Source organism: Halyomorpha halys, unplaced genomic scaffold (genome assembly GCF_000696795.3).
Source record: "Halyomorpha halys isolate HHAL.00 unplaced genomic scaffold, Hhal_1.1 Scaffold876.1, whole genome shotgun sequence".
NCBI lineage: Eukaryota > Metazoa > Arthropoda > Insecta > Hemiptera > Pentatomidae > Halyomorpha > Halyomorpha halys.
Window position 1 is genome coordinate 479,031 of NW_027114409.1, and position 17,994 is coordinate 497,024.

Genomic DNA, 17,994 nt, shown 5'->3' on the forward strand with positions numbered 1-17,994 from the left:
TATGTCCAGATTAAGCTAGGTTCTACGGATAGTTAATTTGGAACTTTAAATACTGTATTGGTTGAGGATAAAAAAAAAAAAATAGAAGTAGAAAATTTAATATTCCTGCAAATGGTTGAGACAATTAAGGTAAAATAATAGGTGAGTGAAAGAATAAAAAAGGAAAATGTGAACATGCACTATAATATGGTTGATTAAAATAAAGAATAATATTTAATATAAAAATAAATAATGTTGAAGATTATTAGAAGAGAAGAGAATAATATAAAAGATAGAAAACTACAGGAACAGACCATCAGTTGTACAAGGAGGTGATTTGGTCAGAATCATGCTTGACTGGCAGATTTTTACCCAATTTATGATGCTGGGTGGACTCCAGGGCTCCAGAACCCACATGGTTGACTCATGGCTACAGAGGAACAGAAAACAATTATTTGCCCAACTGGATTCGAACCCAGGTCCTTGGAGTTAGTAGCGTCATGCCTTATCATGGTACCACTATAGATTTAATGTTCTTCTCACTGTTGCTCAAGGCCTATGATATTTTTTTTATTTAAACTTTAATTTATTACTTATCTATTTCCCCTGAATTTGTTATCATTTTAAAAATTATTAAAGCTTTAATCATAAATTTTATATCGATATAACTTACAAATGGACATTGGCAGAGGTTATTTAGTACCTTAATAATTTTAGCTTCATAGTTTTCGATAGAGAGTGATCACTAATTTATTGAGTGAGTGGCTCTGATCTTTTAAGATAAAGGTGAAATGGGTTTCCATGTTCCCTATGACTGGTTCTATTTAGTTGATTTTAGTTTTGTATTGAAGAGAATTTCATTATCTTTCAAGTGAGTGGCTATAATATTCCTGGAGATGTTAGGTATGGAGATAAGTTATATCTGTGTTCTTCACTGACCATATCCCCAACTGTCTTCTCATAAATATATCAAAAATGTTAAGTGCAACACAAGCTTAGATATGAGAAAGACCACTTCCATAAAACCTGGTAGTGGAATAAGTTTTTTCTTTACTTACAATCATGAAAGGAAGGGTAAGAAAATGAATTTAAAATAATTCTATAATCACATATTTATTTAAATAAATTACATTTGTCCAAATACAAATATAAATTTCAATTTTGAAGTCTTATAACTCTTTTAGAATAAAATTTGTATATACAAAACTGTAAGTTTCATGTGTAAAGTATAAATCGGTATATGGAAAATCATTTATACATAATATAATATATAATAAACTCTTTGAAGGAGACATCTTTCTGTGTAAATGATTGGCACAAAAATGGCATATCTATCAATCGAAGAGGAGGTAACTCGACAGGTATTTAATAATATTAATATTTCAAATTAAATTACAGAAACAGATTATTCGATTGTTGATATAATTAATTGTTATGTATGCAATCTAAGTGCTTAAATAAATTAAATTGCTCTGGTCTTTATTTACAACAACAATATGAATTATAACGACACAAATGATTTTTTCAGTGACTGACTTTTTTTTTTTTATTAGTACAATGTTTTGCTGTTAATAACTAAGATAACTTATATTATTAATATCAGTTGACTATGGGCCGAAGATAATGAATTTTATAAATAATTTGTTGAGCATAACAATGAATATTATGTCGTTATTACAAAAATATATTTATATAAAAAAATATTAATTTATCCTACAATTGGAAGTTAACATTAAAAATATTTACAGACTCAAATTAGAGCATTCTTATTTGCAATTTGAGAGATAATTTTAAACCATAGCGACTTAATATCAAGATTTAGTATTATAAAGGAGACTTAATAGTTGTTTGATAAAAAAAATTGATTTTTTAATTACTTTAGTATAGTTAACATTGAATATTTAACTATCTAGATTATTACATGTTATAAAATTATAACATTAAACTGTTATAATTTTATTTTACTATAAATTTAGATTTATTAACTTAGACAGTCTCATTTCTTATTTTTTTATTTATGCATGTTGAAGTTTTCAGTATTTAGCACCTTCATATTCAAAATTTATTTTAGGATGTCATGTATTGGAATGTGTTAATTCATGGTTTATTGTTACCATGAAAGAAATACATCATCGACTGCAACAATGCATACAAACTTCAATACTTATTGTATTACATTACATCATATTATACTTACTGAAGTTAGTATATTTTGTTGCAGTGGATGATGTCTTCCCACCTTGGTAACAGTAAATGGTGGATTAACATAATTAATACAAGATGTCCTGAAATATGGAACAAAATTCGAAGATGAATACTGGACCACGAAAACTTCAATATACATAAATAAAAAAATAAGAAATGAGACTGACAAATGTAACAAACCTTAATTAATAATTAAAAATGATATATTTAATGAGCAACCTAACATTATATCAATTATAGGTTATTATGTTTGTTAATAACTATCATCATCAATTCAATATTTTAAAAAAATAAAATAAATAAATGTTGAACCTTTCTTTTGTTGAAAGTGTCTTATTGGTATAGACTTAAAAAAAATATGAAATGTTATGAAAATACCTAAATTCGTTTTTTTTAATTAAAGAGCTGTATAATTCCCATAAATCATCTCAAAAACATGGAGCGGAAAGTTTTTAAATAGAATAGGCATTTTTTTTTTTTTTTTCAGAATTTTTCATATCTTTTTCCCATGTTAAATAATTTAATATTGATTAAATTAAGACAACATTACCCAAAACCTAATTTAAAAGGTTCATATTTTATAATTTTCAAATTCATCCAATGAATAAGGGGTAATAATATAAATCACTAGGTAAATAATATAAATATGATAATGTTTTCACTGTTCAAAAAATTGCAGACAAAAGCTTCATTTTGATTAATTCAAATCATATTATTTATTATAATAATGCTAATATTGGTATTATTAACAATCTTAATGTTGACATTTTAATGAAAATAATTATAAACAAGAGATGAATAAAGATTTAACTAAAAAGTTAAAAGGAACTGTTTGGATGATTCATTTGTCTTAATTTTTTTATTTATTGTAAATCTAAATTTAATCCAAGAATAAGAATACTTTTTATTGTTTACAGTCAAGAGCATTTTGTTGATTGAGTTAGACCTGTCTAGACTTGTTTTTGACTGTTAATTTTTTGGTGCAAGATAACACGTTTTTACTGCTGTTCAGGAAGGATGTTTGTTTTTGTTTCGTACAACGATTTCCTACTGAAATATAGGTTTTCTATTTCAAACATAAGACATCTCTGAATAGTCTATTCACATAACAGATGGACCAACGGCACCAACACTGGCCCGATGGTTTTGATTAAACTAGAAAAAACAAGTATATTTACTACTATGTCTTAAACGTGTATCTAAATGGATCATTCTTTAATTTTTCTTTTCAATAATAATGCTATATTTTGAACTGTAAATTGCACATTTTCTTTTTATGGAACGTGATGAACATTGTAATTTAGTAATTAGGATAATTAGCAATACAAATTAATATTCTTTCTTTATTTAGCTATTATTTTTTGAAAGTTATTTTTTTAAGTATCAATAAATTTTCTAAAATGAGGACATTGATCAATTATAAATATTCTCTTCTTAGAATTATTTTAATTTTAATTCAATTACCAGCATAGATTTGAAAAGAGCAAAGTTCTACAAGGATGCCGTGTGTTATCCAATGACTCTCCGAACAGAAACATTTATTGTATTAATCTCTAATGCAACAGGTGGTACTCTCGAACTCAGTTAATATTATTTCTCTACTCTTATACCAAATCATACATTAAATATAATGATTTATTACTCTCCTACTTAATTTATTTATATGCAAATGGATTATACTACTGAAGAAAAAAATGAGTTTAGAACATCAAAATGTAAATAAATCAATATGCAATAGGTCCCTCAGACCATCTGCCTCATTCAGAGTTAAGTAATATTGTATATTTATCATTTTAAGTTTGAAAAGGTTTTGTTTGTTTGGAACACTTTCAATTTGAACATATGTCCTAGTGATGGGAATCACTCTAATTAGGATATCCATTATTAATCAGTTTTTCTTGGATGTTAGAATAATAATCTCAATAGAATTTAAATTTTTTCCAAGTCTATACCAATAATATGCCCATGACAATTTAAAAAAAAAATTATATAGTGAGGTTTTGGACTCTATGTTCCCTTCACAAGGAATTGTTCACCAATAAGTTTGTAAATCATTTTCACATATTTATAAGAAAAAATAAATAAAAAGTAGTTCTGATTTATAATACTAAATCTTGATTCCTAATTTATCAGAACAAGCATACATTCATAAATAAGCTTTTATGAAGCAAACAATTAATCATAAAAAAAACTCTTTCAATCATCATTCATCATGAAATAAAAATAAAATATATAAATTGATTATTATCACATATGCAAAACTATACAACTAATATACATTAGAAATACAATACTGGTTGCTACCAGTAAACTTTTGAATACAATACCACTGTGGTGCTAAATTTACAATACAGAGGTTTCGTTGGTTACTATAATGACACACAATTGAAGCTTTACCATGACTTTGCTGTTTTCTTTGACATATAATCATTTCTGGCACTTGTGAAGAATCCTGTCTATGGTCAGTGCTCCTGGTGGCCGTCATGAGGACTACTGATATGATAAAAACTATCTTATTTTTGTTACAATGCTCAATTCTTACTACAGTAAAGAAAGTAACTGCGGTTTACCCCACTATCTTTAGAAGACGTCCGATTTTAAACAAAATCAAAACTTTTTTATTTTCTAATGAGCCACTATTCTTGCACAACAGCGATTATTATTACAAAAATTACTTTAATTGCCATTAAAATTATTTAAAAAATGAATCAACTTCTATTTCGTATATCAAATATAATGTATTATTTCGCATTATTATGGCCGCGAAACGATTTTTTGTATTTAAAATTCGGCTAAATATCAATCCATATTTTGCTAAATGCTTTTTGTTTCGCCATTTAGATAAAATGATGTTTCTTTCTTTTCATTTTAACTGATGTCATCACTGAAAAATTTATTCAATGTTATTACATCAATGGTATTATTATACCATAATTGTTAAAACATTTCAATGTTTTTTCTTCCGAATCGTTACTATATTTAGTGACAAAAACGTATGAGAATTATGAAAGTTATAAATAAAAATACATTCAAAAAATTGATTTAACGTTTTTTAAAACAAAACAAACAAGCAAAGAACCAAGGTAGTTGACAAACCAATAGTTCTTGTTATAATTTATACGCTACTAATCTAGTTGGCAGTGAATGAACAGTGATATATAGCCTACTAATGTTGTAAGCATAGAGAGGATAAGAAAATTGAAGCCAGAAAAGGCGGGTGTTATGATTGACCCAGGGGCGTGGTAGAGTAGAAGAAGAGTACCAGCCAATCACTGGCTGCCTTCTGTTTAGATCACAATGGCGGACACTCCTATTAACCTCAATGTGAACCTTATCTCAAAGGGCTGTGCGTTTTTGGCTACTCTATTACTTAGAAGGTGAGAAGCGTTATGACCCCTCCCTTGTTTAAATGTTTATGCAGTGTACTAGAATATAGATAGATTTATAAGGGTCTATCAAATAATTTACCAACAGTTTTCTCAACTTTTCATCAATGTTACAACGAATCTTATGACGCAGAAAGAGAGCGCTGACCATAAGGATTCTTCACAAATACCACATTTCTAAAGCACGATCACGGTAGTCTTTGTCAAAACATGGCTTGGTGACTACACAAGAAGCGGAGGTGGTACATCAAAAGGCCTGAGGTGGGGCCTCCTCTTGCTCTGCCTTACCGGGGGTGGCGGTACCAGCGACGTCGGAAGGAAAGCTCCGCTGTGTGTCCGCGGCCTGCGGGTGGTCAGCGACACTGTGGGTATGACCGAAGTCTGCCTGGTCAAGTATTCTCCACACTGGGATGAACAGACCTCGTCTTCCAAGACGGCTTCCATCCCGGCCTCTCTCAGCAGTCGATCACAGTCTGTTACTCTCAAAGAAGCACACTGCGCCTGAAAAATTAGTTCATAGCATCAGATTTTCATCTGTTCAGAAAGTTTGACAACTTACTTAAAAGTAAAATTTTTGACAATGATTCTCAAGTCGAAAACGCATTTTCAGACTTCATTTCTTCTAAAAATCCTGAATTTTGCGTTAAAAATGCAAAACAAATTATGGTTAATATTTTCAAAAAAATATTTGGGTTTGCTAAACAATCTTTTCTGTGAAAACTGACATTTCATATGAAATAATCCAATAACCCTAATGTAATAAAAACAAGCTGCATTATGCTATTTATTGAAAATACCTTATGGAGTGTTCATTGCAGCACCCTTAAAGGACAGGCCAAAGATGGATAAACCTGCACTTGTTAGAGTAGCGTCAAGGTGAAGGGGCAATAAAGTACCAACTTACCAAGTAGCACACCATATGGGCGGCAAATCTACATCATAAGCAGCCATAAAGATAAAAATCTGTTCGAACTTTTCAGTTATAAGTAGATGGTCAGGGTTGCGGTAAAAAAAAGAAGACTGTTCAACCGTTCACCGTTTCGCCGCCAACTGATGAAGCCCTGCAAAGTGGGGCGAAACGTCGGACATTAAAATAGTTTTAAACTATTTGTTCTTCTTTTTTTGACCGCAACCCTGACCATCTACTTATATTTAAATCTTTACGGTCAACTATATGTGCATATATGTTCATATAAAATGTTTGATTTTAAAAAAAAAATATATCTCTAGATCCATAAGACGCACATATTTCTGCCAACACTCAAAATAAAGGAAATTTAACTTACTATAAAGTAGTTTATAACTCTTCGTAAGGGTAGTAGTTTTTAAGATATTACCATATGAATATAAATTTTGCACATGGAAATTTGCCCGAACAACAATAAATCAATTTATTTTAACAAATATCATGAAAACGAATTCCTACGAAGATAAACTACATTATAGTCCATTAAAATAGCTTTAATTTGAGTGCTAATAGACATCTTTAAGTCTAATAGTTTTTGAGATAGAGATTTCTCAAAATAAATTCACTTACTACTGATCTTTCAGTACATTTTGTTCATGAAATGTTGCTTTTTAAAAAGCTATAACTCGAATACTATTGAGCATAAATAGCTCTATTAGGGCTCATATTTCAGCAAATTTACTCTACTTTAAATAATGTTCTCTTAGGTTTTCTAATCTTGTTGGTAGTTTTCGAAAAATAGAGCTTCGAATGAAAAATGAATTTTTTTAACGTTTTGAAACAACCTCCATTTTTTACTTACCTATTCTTGGCAGACTCGTCAATTTTGACTAGTAATTATACCTAGTTTTCATTAAAGTAATAAAAAAATTGGGGTGAAATAACCAGGCCGGCCAAATACATAAGATATGTGGATTTTCTAGGTTGGTACTTTAAATGGGAAAAGTGATTAGAATTAGTGTCAATATGGACATGAATGGTCTCGTCTGTTATTCCCAATTCATGGCATTTCATGTAAGCTTAAAGGGAGTTAATAGGTCTATCATGCTCTCTCTTATATCACTATATCTCTGCCATTTTTCCTGCCTTCCTGCATATTTATAACTTCTCCCTTCAAAACTCCGTTTTTCCCAAAGCCTGGAAGAAAGTCTTTGTCCGACCATTGAACAAAGTTCCTTCTCCTTCTTCGGTTTCCGACTTTAGGCCAATATCCATTCTATCCAATTTGGTCAAGCCACTAGAAAGATTAGTCCACTCCCAACTTAATAATTTTCTCGAGCAAAAAGCTCTCCTTAATCCTTTCCAATCTGGTTTTCGCTCCCAACATTCCACACAATCAGCTTTATTGAAAATTTCCCAAGACATCCAATCTGCTATAGACAACCATCAAATAACAATTTTAGTTCTTTTTGATTTTTCTAAGGCTTTTGACACAGTTAACCATAAGATCCTCCTTAGTAAACTTCAAAACCTTTCCATGTCAAATAGTGTCCTAAAGTGGTTCCTCTCCTTCCTGTCCCATCGTTCCCAAACAGTCGTCATTCCGAATAAACCTCTTTCCTCTCCCCTGCTTCTGTCACAAGGTGTTCCTCAGGGTTCCTCACTTTCACCAACCCTTTTCTCCATTTATATCAATGATCTTCCTAATTCCATTCAATGGAATCTTGCAAATCCTTCGTCATACGTGCAACCTCCCTTTGGAATTCTCTTCCCATCTCCATTCGCCAGTCCTCATCCATTCTCTCCTTTAAACAACACCTATTCCTTCATTTATTGAATAACCAAACCTCCACATCTTTGTAATCAAATAAATAGGCAGTTATTGATTAACATTATAAACAGTAGTAAAGCCAATATACCAATGTAATTTCATTCTACTCTCTGAAAATTTGTAAACGCTCGCCAGATAAAAATCTCACTATATGAACCTTGTAATTATTCTTAGGGGACATATGTCCCAGCTAAAGTTATTTTTTCATTTCATTTCATTTCATATATCTCAACTGTAAATATTTATAAATATAACTTAATGCTAACCTGACTTAAGTTTATAATTTATAATCCCTGCATGCCACCATTGGAAAGGATATCCAATAATTAGTTATATACGATTACATCTAGCATACCATAGCAAGGGGTTTGTGGTATCTAGGTCTTGGTCTAAATATATAACAATACATTTCTAAGAACTGTAGGTCGGTTCCCATCAGGAACCGAGAGAGATATATAATATAAATAAAGACAAATACAGTTATAAATAAATAAAATGTAGTTTGTGGAATCCTCATTAGCCCTAGAAACCTTGTAGCGAGACCGCTATGGCCGCTAAGCCACCGAAACCACTATGGCCCGGCATGACACAACCTACCAGCTAACACGGGAACTACTACTGGCGACAAGCAAACGCCGTATAATAATATTTGTACTATTCATTTAAATTAATAAAGATTCCAATAGAATCTGCTGATCCATTGAAAGCCAACGTCTGACACGTAGCATTTCTAATGGCATTTAATAGCCAGAAACTAGACTAGGGCAGAATTGTAAGGCTTCAGTGTGAAATCTCGCTTCATGAGAAAGACCTCCTTAGGAGGCAGAAGATAAAAAAAATACATAGTGGATCAGTACATTCTAGTCAACACGAGGAGGCCCCTCACCTCCGGACTCAAAATAGCTCCTTAAATGGATAGCTCATATGTAAAATTAAATATAACAGGTAACCTTAAAATACCAAAGGTAGTAAAAGGTAAGACACAACACGAAATACTTTTTCTTTTTTCACAGTAATGCACTTACTAATTCACTTTTTATTTCTGTTTTAGAGGGTTCGAAAAAAAAAGAAGAAAAAAAAAGTACATTCTAGTACATTATTTCTGGAAATCTATATTATCTTTTATTTTTCGATTTTCTCTGGATTTCTTCTCTTTCCTCTATATTTTATCCTTTCGCAGGACCTGGTGGTTGGCTACCCTCCGGGCTTACATACCCTTTCGTACAGATATAATATGATGAAAATGTGAGTAAGAAACAAAGATTACTTTATTAACTTGTACAAAAGATATGAGATATAAATAATACTAAGTATTGGACCACTGGTACTATCGACTGACCAGTTACAATAGACCGGGAAAGGATATTTCAGTTGGTATATATTGGAGACAAAGAACTAGGAAGTTGGGTTTATTTAGCATGCTGTGATCTATCTATAGTATCACGTCATAGTATCGAAAGTAGAATTGTTTGGTTGTTGAGGTCTGTCGAATTTGTCTCAAACCACAACAACCTCTGTTTAATATTTGGTTATTGGGAAATCAAAGTAGGATAGTTTGGCAGCTGAGGTTTGAAGAACCGGCCGAAATGTTTATAATATTTGGAAATAGTGTTGATGACAGAGCCCCTGTCGTTGGTTTCAAGCCGTCTATTCAAAAAAGATAAAATTTAATCTCTCAAATATATTAATAAAATGCTTTGTTAACTGTACCTACAGGAATAGTACCCTATAGGACGAGGTTACCATCCTTAGAGAACTAACGGCTGGCTTCCATATATTTCATCATATCTATTCATCTCCAAATCAACTACTTTTCCTATGTGAGCACGCATTCTCGAGGCCTTCTAGTCAAGAGTATCTAACATTACAAATTGGAGTCAGATCATTTAAAACAACCACCTCGACACGATGTATCGCCACAAATGTAGCAATTAGAATAACGCTTCGTCTAAAGAGAGCATAATTAGAACTTATTATAAGATTCCGTATTGATAAATAGCTTGAAATACGTGTAGATAAGAAAAATAGAAAAATATTCAGTGACTTACTCCCTCTGGAGTACAAATACAGCTGGTGCAAGGGGTGGGTATGTACGACTCTCCAACTGCTACAGTTCTTCCTGCTATTTGGCAACCCGTCTGAGCAGTTTCCCGCCAAGCATTCAGGTCTATCGTGGGTAAAGAGTTGCATTTCACGCGAGGATTTCTAAAAGGAAAATAACGAAGATTATAAAACTCTGACTTTATAAAGAGAAGTAGTGGGAAAAAGTTACTCAAAGAATATTTACTTAGGCAGTAGAAAAAAGTAATTATTAATACAGAATAGTAATAGTAATACTCACAAGAAATCAGATGGCAAATCGAATGCCGACCTTTGAATATCTGAACTCACATCCATATTAGAACAAATCAATTTGCTTAAGGTTGATTTCCTTATTTCTGCAAGTTGTGCCTCGGTGAACCTCACGATAGGGTCGTCACTTTCATACCTTAAACAATTAAAGTTGCTTATTTTAACATATATTGTTTTGATTATTGAACCTATGTTTTTTAAAAATTTATTTATAGATGCTTACAACTTCATTAAAGAATATAAAACAAGTAAATTTGATGTTAGATATACAAGAGGCATGTAGAGAATCTACCCATTGATAAAACTCCAATAACATGATCTCGAGGCCATCTTCTTTTCAGACGTCTAGGAGAATTATCAGATGATGAAGGAGAAGCCAGGTTAGAAACAACTGGATTTGAGTGGTTGGGAAGTTTATCATTATTTATGATTGGTAGCAAGTTCTGGCCAAATCGGTAACATAGGGAACATTGAGGTCCTGATGAATGATTTTAGTTGTGACAAAGTAAGGAGGATTAAGGATTTTAAGAAGTGTCCAGATAGGCCTTACAGTCAGTATTTTGTAGCGTTTGTCTAGTAAGTGCTGTAATAGTCGGAACCGGCGAGCAGTTTCCTGTCTTTTCAGTCTTGTATGAGGATTCCAAGTATTTCGTTTGCCTATATGTAGTCCTAGATAAGGGATCTGTTTGACAGGAATAAGTGGGGTATTATTAAAGGATATTGTGGGGCAGGAAGTCATGGGTTTATGTTTTTTTAAATAATAAAAACCTCGGTTACAAAACAAGCTGCTTCTGTTTTTTTATCTTAGCTGTTTCGCCATTTGAAAACTGTAAATTATTAAAAAAATACAAGCGATTTTGCTAAACAAGATCATCTTTACGTTTGCCACTTGCCATAAATCCAAGACTTTGTACAAATGCTTTGTAAACAAATGAAGCAACAGACGTCGGTATCCACATGTCTGTATTGTTATTTTGAATTTTTTCGGCTATTACATTTGATTTACTCTATTTTTAATATAAAAAGGCACAAAATAAAGATAAACGAGGTGAAAGAAAACGTAAATATCAATAATGTAGGTTGTAGCTGATGGAAATTCATATAAATAGTACTTCGTAACCTATAAACTCAACCTTTGTTCTAGATTTTTTTTCTGAAACTATTTGATCTAATAACCTAGATGTATAATGTCTTTATAAATATATATATTTGTGCTATGTTAAATAAAAAATAAACTGCTAAGTTAATTAACAAGATTTACACTGTATACAAGGTATTTACACTGAATCGATAGAATTTTACAATATACAACCTTAAACAAGAGTTAATCATTGAAACGGAATGATGGGGAAATTCTTTAATTAATTAAAACACTTAAAATCTATTTCACTATCATAATTCTTTAAAAAAAATTATTATCTCATTCTATTGGAAATTCCAGAATTAGTTCTGGAAAACTGGAGAACGGTTAGAAAAATAACAATAACCTCACAAGGTAGTCCGTATGCCAGTGTTAACCAAATAAATTTATTGTTTATATAAATAAACAATATATATATATATTGTTTATTTATTGTTAACCAACGTTGACAGCCCTGCAAAACAGGGCTGTCAGATTGTAACACAACTGACAACTAAAGACCCTGCAAACTGAGGCGAAACGTTGGTTAAGAATAAATAGTTTTATTTTACTATTTTGGTACCTTTATTGACCGCCATTAGGACTATCTTCCTACAATATAAGTATTGTAGAGTTTAGAGAAGTGAACATAAATAGTGGTACTTATAATCTTATATTTATTCGGAGATACCGCCTTTATAGAGAAGTAGGAGGGGCAGTCTTCGATGAAGAGGGGAAACAGGGGCGTGGTTTGGATGAAAGAAGAAACCTGAGCTCTTGTTAGTTCCTTTTGTCCTGATACAACCGCGACCGAAACAGGGAAACGCCAAAAGAAGAGCGAACGACAGACGAAGAAGAGTCAGTCACAGACTGTTGAGTTGAAGATGTGTTGCTCCTCCATCTTGTGTTTCTTGTTTGTTAAACAAATTTTTTTTTCTATTTATAATAAGTAATAAATAACAATAAAATTAGATAAACATCAGGAAACATTATTAAAGTATTATTTTGACGAAAAAACAATTGAAACCGACATTTCTACCCAAAATTTCTAATATTTACAATAAAATTTTAAGAATAAAGAAACGCTGCTAATCATTTTGTAGGTTATAATTATAACAATGGTTTATAATTATATTATTATTAATGATGGAAATTATAATTATATTATTACACATTATCTTACAAGTTGATACTATTAATAATAAATAATAACTTTTTTTTTTAACTTCATGCATATTGAAACGTAATCCAATTTTTTTTTATGGTGGAGAGTTAAATATTTTTTTTTTCAATTTCTTAATATAATAAATTAAAAATATGAATGAAACTTCAGAGCGGAGGAGAGAGAGAGGGAAGGCGGGACTGACCCTGCCGCCACACTCCGGTGTCATCGTTTCCCTGTTTCAGTCGCGAATTGTAACAGGGCAGCCGAATCCTACAGGAGCTCACCAACAAGGCTCATAAGTTTGCAAGAGAAGACCACGCCTCCCTCCCCACTTCTCAACAGTGAGCCCCGCCCCGAGATAAGCTCCGCCTACTCAGTTTCCTCCAGTATTTCTCTCTTATCAGTTAAGAGGGAGGTTAAAGAATCTAATTTATTCAACTTATTATGGTAACGGCTTGAGTAGTATTATACATAGTCTGTAATATATTATACTAGCAGACCTCGCTATACTTCGCAATTGTACAGTGTAATCTCGATTATCCAAACTTTGTTACTTCGAATACTGGAATAAAAATAATTTTACTTTAAAAAAAACTCAGCAGGCAATAAAATTTTTTTTTCAAATAAATTTACACACGTATAAAGGAGGTTTTTATAAATATTTATTTGTAACTTTTTTATATCTATTTGTTATATAAATATTGTTTTTTCATATTAATATGTATCTATTAATACTTTTATCAATTCTATGACATATAAATTACGAGTTTATATTATTATAAACTTATTCTTCACAAAGAGACAATCATTCATAACAGGCCTGATGAAAACCTACAAAGTAGGTCGAAACGTAGGCAGAAAAGGAATAAATAAAATTATTACTCTTTTCTCCATCCACAGCCCTGACCATCTCCTTCATATTGATTTAAGGTCAATGATCTGTATATGTATCTCAAAAGAAAATGTTATTAAAACCAATGTTAAAACACTCTGTTTATATATATATTATTCAATATTTACCATCGATTTAAGATCTTGATGTTTATTATATCTTATTTAATGGAAGGTTTTAACATTTCTTTACCAAAATCTGTCACATTTCCTCAGCTGCCTGAACTGCAGACCTATAATGCAGGCGAAGGTAGGTCCTACCAAGCCTCCTTGCAGCGGCCTCTCGCTGAGTCCTCCGGGGAAGAGATCTACGTCGTTCACTGTCGGGTAGATCAGTCGCAGTCGTGCGATCACTTCTGCGGGGATTTCGCGGCTCAAGTCGTCCCAGGTCGTCGCACGCTTGAGGTTGCACAGGGATCTGTACTCGTTGTACGGCGGGATACCGTGGTCTCGGGCTGAAAATCAATCGTATTATTATAATTATCTATAAACTAAGAAACAAAAGTGTATAAAATAAAAAAATAAATAAATAGCGTGTGACTAATAAAAAAAAAATAAATAAAATAAGAAAATTTAGATTTATATATAAGACTTCATTATGAAAATTTCTTTCAATGTGTTGACAAATGACCATTAAATAAATTAATTTGAAGTTAGTAAAAATATATTTATTAGAATTTAGATTCTACTCTAAACCATTTTGTTAAATACTTAATTGTTGTATAATCAATATTGAAAATACTAAGAATGATGATTATAATATGATTTGAATTCTTGTTTGAGACTTCGTTTATCAATTTTAATGCAAAATATTCATGTAGCCTTAACACGTTTATTTTCTATTAACACGTTTAATAGATAATAGACAACAACGTTTCGGCCTTTCCTGCCATTCTCAAGGATGACTTTATTAACAATATCAATTACACTATCATCATTTAAAATGACTTCACATTGACATAAACATTCTGAATTATAAATTATCCTACCTTTTTTATAATATTAGAGCTAAAAATTTATTATAAAGTCGCTAACAATTCTCCCTTTGTCAAAATATGTTTTAGTCTATCGACCTTTAAAACATAATTAAATTAGAGAAACAATATGCACCAATCAATTAACATTCATCATATTGTGTTAAACTATCTATTTTCATCCTCTGTTTTACTCATTATGATTTTATTCAAGTTATTACTATCTGTTACAACCTTATAAATGTATTGAGATTATAATAATAATGTTGAGACAATGTGTATTTTTTATTATAATTGATCAAGAATGATATTATGGAGTTATCCTGTCAACTGGAAGGCTTATATATATGTTAAGTGAAATAAAAACATTTACCTATACTGGCGGAATCATTTATCAGACTGTTGAAACAGATAGAACAAACAGTTACATTTATAGGGGTTCAAAAAAGGAAATAGATAGGTGGCAATCTTTGTAGAATGAAAGGCCAAGAAGTAAATTAAAAATTATTAAAAAGGACGTCAAGCTCTGGGCTACCTCCAGCCACAAATATTTCTAGAGCTTCATCAGGGTTAAAAAGATACAAAGACAACTAAAAATATTTTGAAACAGTAAGATAATAACATACAAAAAAGTAAATTTTTGGAAAAGTACATACAAATGTAAGAAAAGAAGAAATAAAATAATATTAATATAAAATAAACAATATAAGAATATAAAAAATTTCAAACCTTTCATCTTTAACCTTATAGTTTGCGCATTCTTATTATTGTATATTTTACATTAATACAATTTTATTTCTCCTTTTCTTCCTTTTGTATATCATTTTCTTTTTATTTATTTTTACATAAGTTTAACCCTATCTTAATTTACTTTTTTGTATCTTATTATCTTAGTGTAATTGATATTGTTAATCAACAGTCATCCTTGAGAATGGCAGGTATGGCCGAAACGTTGTTATCTATTATCTATTAAACGTGTTAAACTTATGTAAAAAATAAATAAAAAGAAAATGATATACAAAAGGAAGAAAAGGAGAAATAAAATTGTATTAATGTAAAATATACAATGATAAAAATGCGCAAACTATAAGGTTAAAAATGAAAGGTTTCGAAATTTTTTATATTCTTATATTGTTTATTTTATATTAATATTATTTTATTTCTTCTTTTCTTACATTTGTATGTAATTTTCTTTTCTCTTATTTTTACATAATTTTAACCCTACCTTAATTCACCATTTTGTATCTTATTATATTACTACGTCAAAATATTTTTAGTTGTTTTCGTATCTTTTCAGCTCTGATGAAGCTCTTTAATGTGGGACAAAACGTCGGCAAATGAATAATTGTTAACTATTTTTGTTGACTCCTGACCTTCTTCTTCATAATTTGAAATTATACGGTCAATTATTTACATATACGTTATGGAATTAGCTTTACGACAATACAAATAATTGTCTGACATACCTCTTTGTACATTGAGGGCTGGAAGATCCATTCCAGAATGCGGTATCCTCCTGTCTTCGAAAAGGTGGTTGGTTATTTCTCCTGTGATGAATTGGTCCAAACTTTCCATCGGGGTCGAAGCCAGCCCTCTCATTATATCATCGATGATATGAGGCTGAAATAGAAAAAAATGCCTTCAGCTCTAATGTCCATTATTAGTCTTTAGTAGAATAGTAAAATAGTAAAATATATAAATTAGTAATACTAAAATGAATGAAAGCAATTGAAACATGACGATGAAAACTATATAATATTTCAAGACTTGTTTGCGAACATTTTTAGCTAAAACTTCGGTTGGGATGTCCATGACAGTGTAGAATTTAAAGATTAAAACAACGTGGAACTGCACAGACTGCACCTAGTAAATAAATTTGAAGTAACAGTATTGGATTGGGTTTATAAACGAAAGAATCGCCGAAATCTAATTAATTATTAAAATCCAAATCTGTTCAGTTAAAAAATTAATTGAAATTTGTTTGTAATTTTTCTAAAAGAGAGAACATATAATTGCATTTTTTCGTAAAGGTAGTGGTAATATACTTAGCACTACTGAAGTAAGCCATTGAGATGTTCTAAAACCACCGAAAATTTCAATTCAATTCAAAACAGATTTGGGAGAAATTAGCAATGGGTGAAACTAATGGTTAAAATTGCCATGGATACGATCCTAATTCATGAATGAACCATTGATAAATAAATATCGTATCCATGGCACCACCCAAACCAGTGTATTTGAATTTACCAACTAAACTGATAGTACAAGAAGAAAAAAGGCAGTTATTACACCCTAATATTTGATTACTTTAATGAAAGCTATGTATAATTACTAGTCAAAACTGATGAGTCTGCCAAGTATAGGTAGGGGAGATAAAAAATGGCGGCTGTTTCAAAACGTTGGAAAAAAATAATTTTTATTATCGGAGCTCTGTATCATTAAAACTACCAACAACAATAGAAAATCTAACAGAACATCATTTAAAGTAGAGTAAATTTGCTAAACTGTAAGCCCTAATAGAGGTATTTACGTTCAATAGTTCTCAAGATATTGCTTTTTGAAAAAGCAACATTTCATAAAAAATGACCTGAAAAATCAGTAGTTAGTGGATTAATTTTGAGAAATCAATATCTCAAAAACTACAAGCCGTACAGATGTCTGCCAACACTCAAATTACAGCTAATTAAACGTACAAAATAGTAGTTTATGGCACTTATATTCATAGGATTTGTGAGTGTCATGATAATGTCTAAAAATAAATTGTTTTATAATTGTTCAGACGAAATTTCATGTGAAAAATTTATATTCATATGTGAATATCATAAAAATTACTAAAAATACGAAGATACGTGTTCTAATCTACTTTATAGTAAGTTAAATTATATTAATTTCAATATAAATAATCAAACAATATAAATAATTAATAATTAATACAAATTAAATTAATTTGAGGCACCCAGGACTGCTATACAAGATCCGTAAATTCCTACCCCCTACATATTATCTCATTATCCGTTCTTAACTCTCAGACAGGTTATTTCAAGTAAATAACAACAGCGCTTATTCATTCCTGTTTCCTCAGTCTGCTGGTTTACCTCAGGATAGTATCCTTGGTCCTATCCTTTATACAGTGTTTACAGCTGACATCCCAACCCATCCTAACACTATTCTCACCACGTATGCC

At 30.8% G+C, this 17,994-nt stretch overlaps 1 protein-coding gene across 1 annotated transcript in view; it reads right to left on the reverse strand.

Annotated features, from left to right (window-relative positions):
• Positions 1-1,076: 1,076 nt before the first annotated feature.
• Positions 1,077-17,994, reverse strand: part of LOC106686778 (heme peroxidase 2) — a 60,937-nt gene continuing 44,019 nt past the window's right edge. Inside the window, exons 15-19 of the mRNA XM_014430283.2 lie at positions 16,277-16,430; positions 14,030-14,291; positions 10,650-10,796; positions 10,357-10,513; positions 1,077-6,071 (exon numbers count right to left, since the gene is read on the reverse strand). Coding sequence (XP_014285769.2) covers positions 5,793-6,071; positions 10,357-10,513; positions 10,650-10,796; positions 14,030-14,291; positions 16,277-16,430 — 999 coding nt within the window. The 3' untranslated portion in view covers positions 1,077-5,792. The remainder of the gene's footprint in view (positions 6,072-10,356; positions 10,514-10,649; positions 10,797-14,029; positions 14,292-16,276; positions 16,431-17,994) is intronic.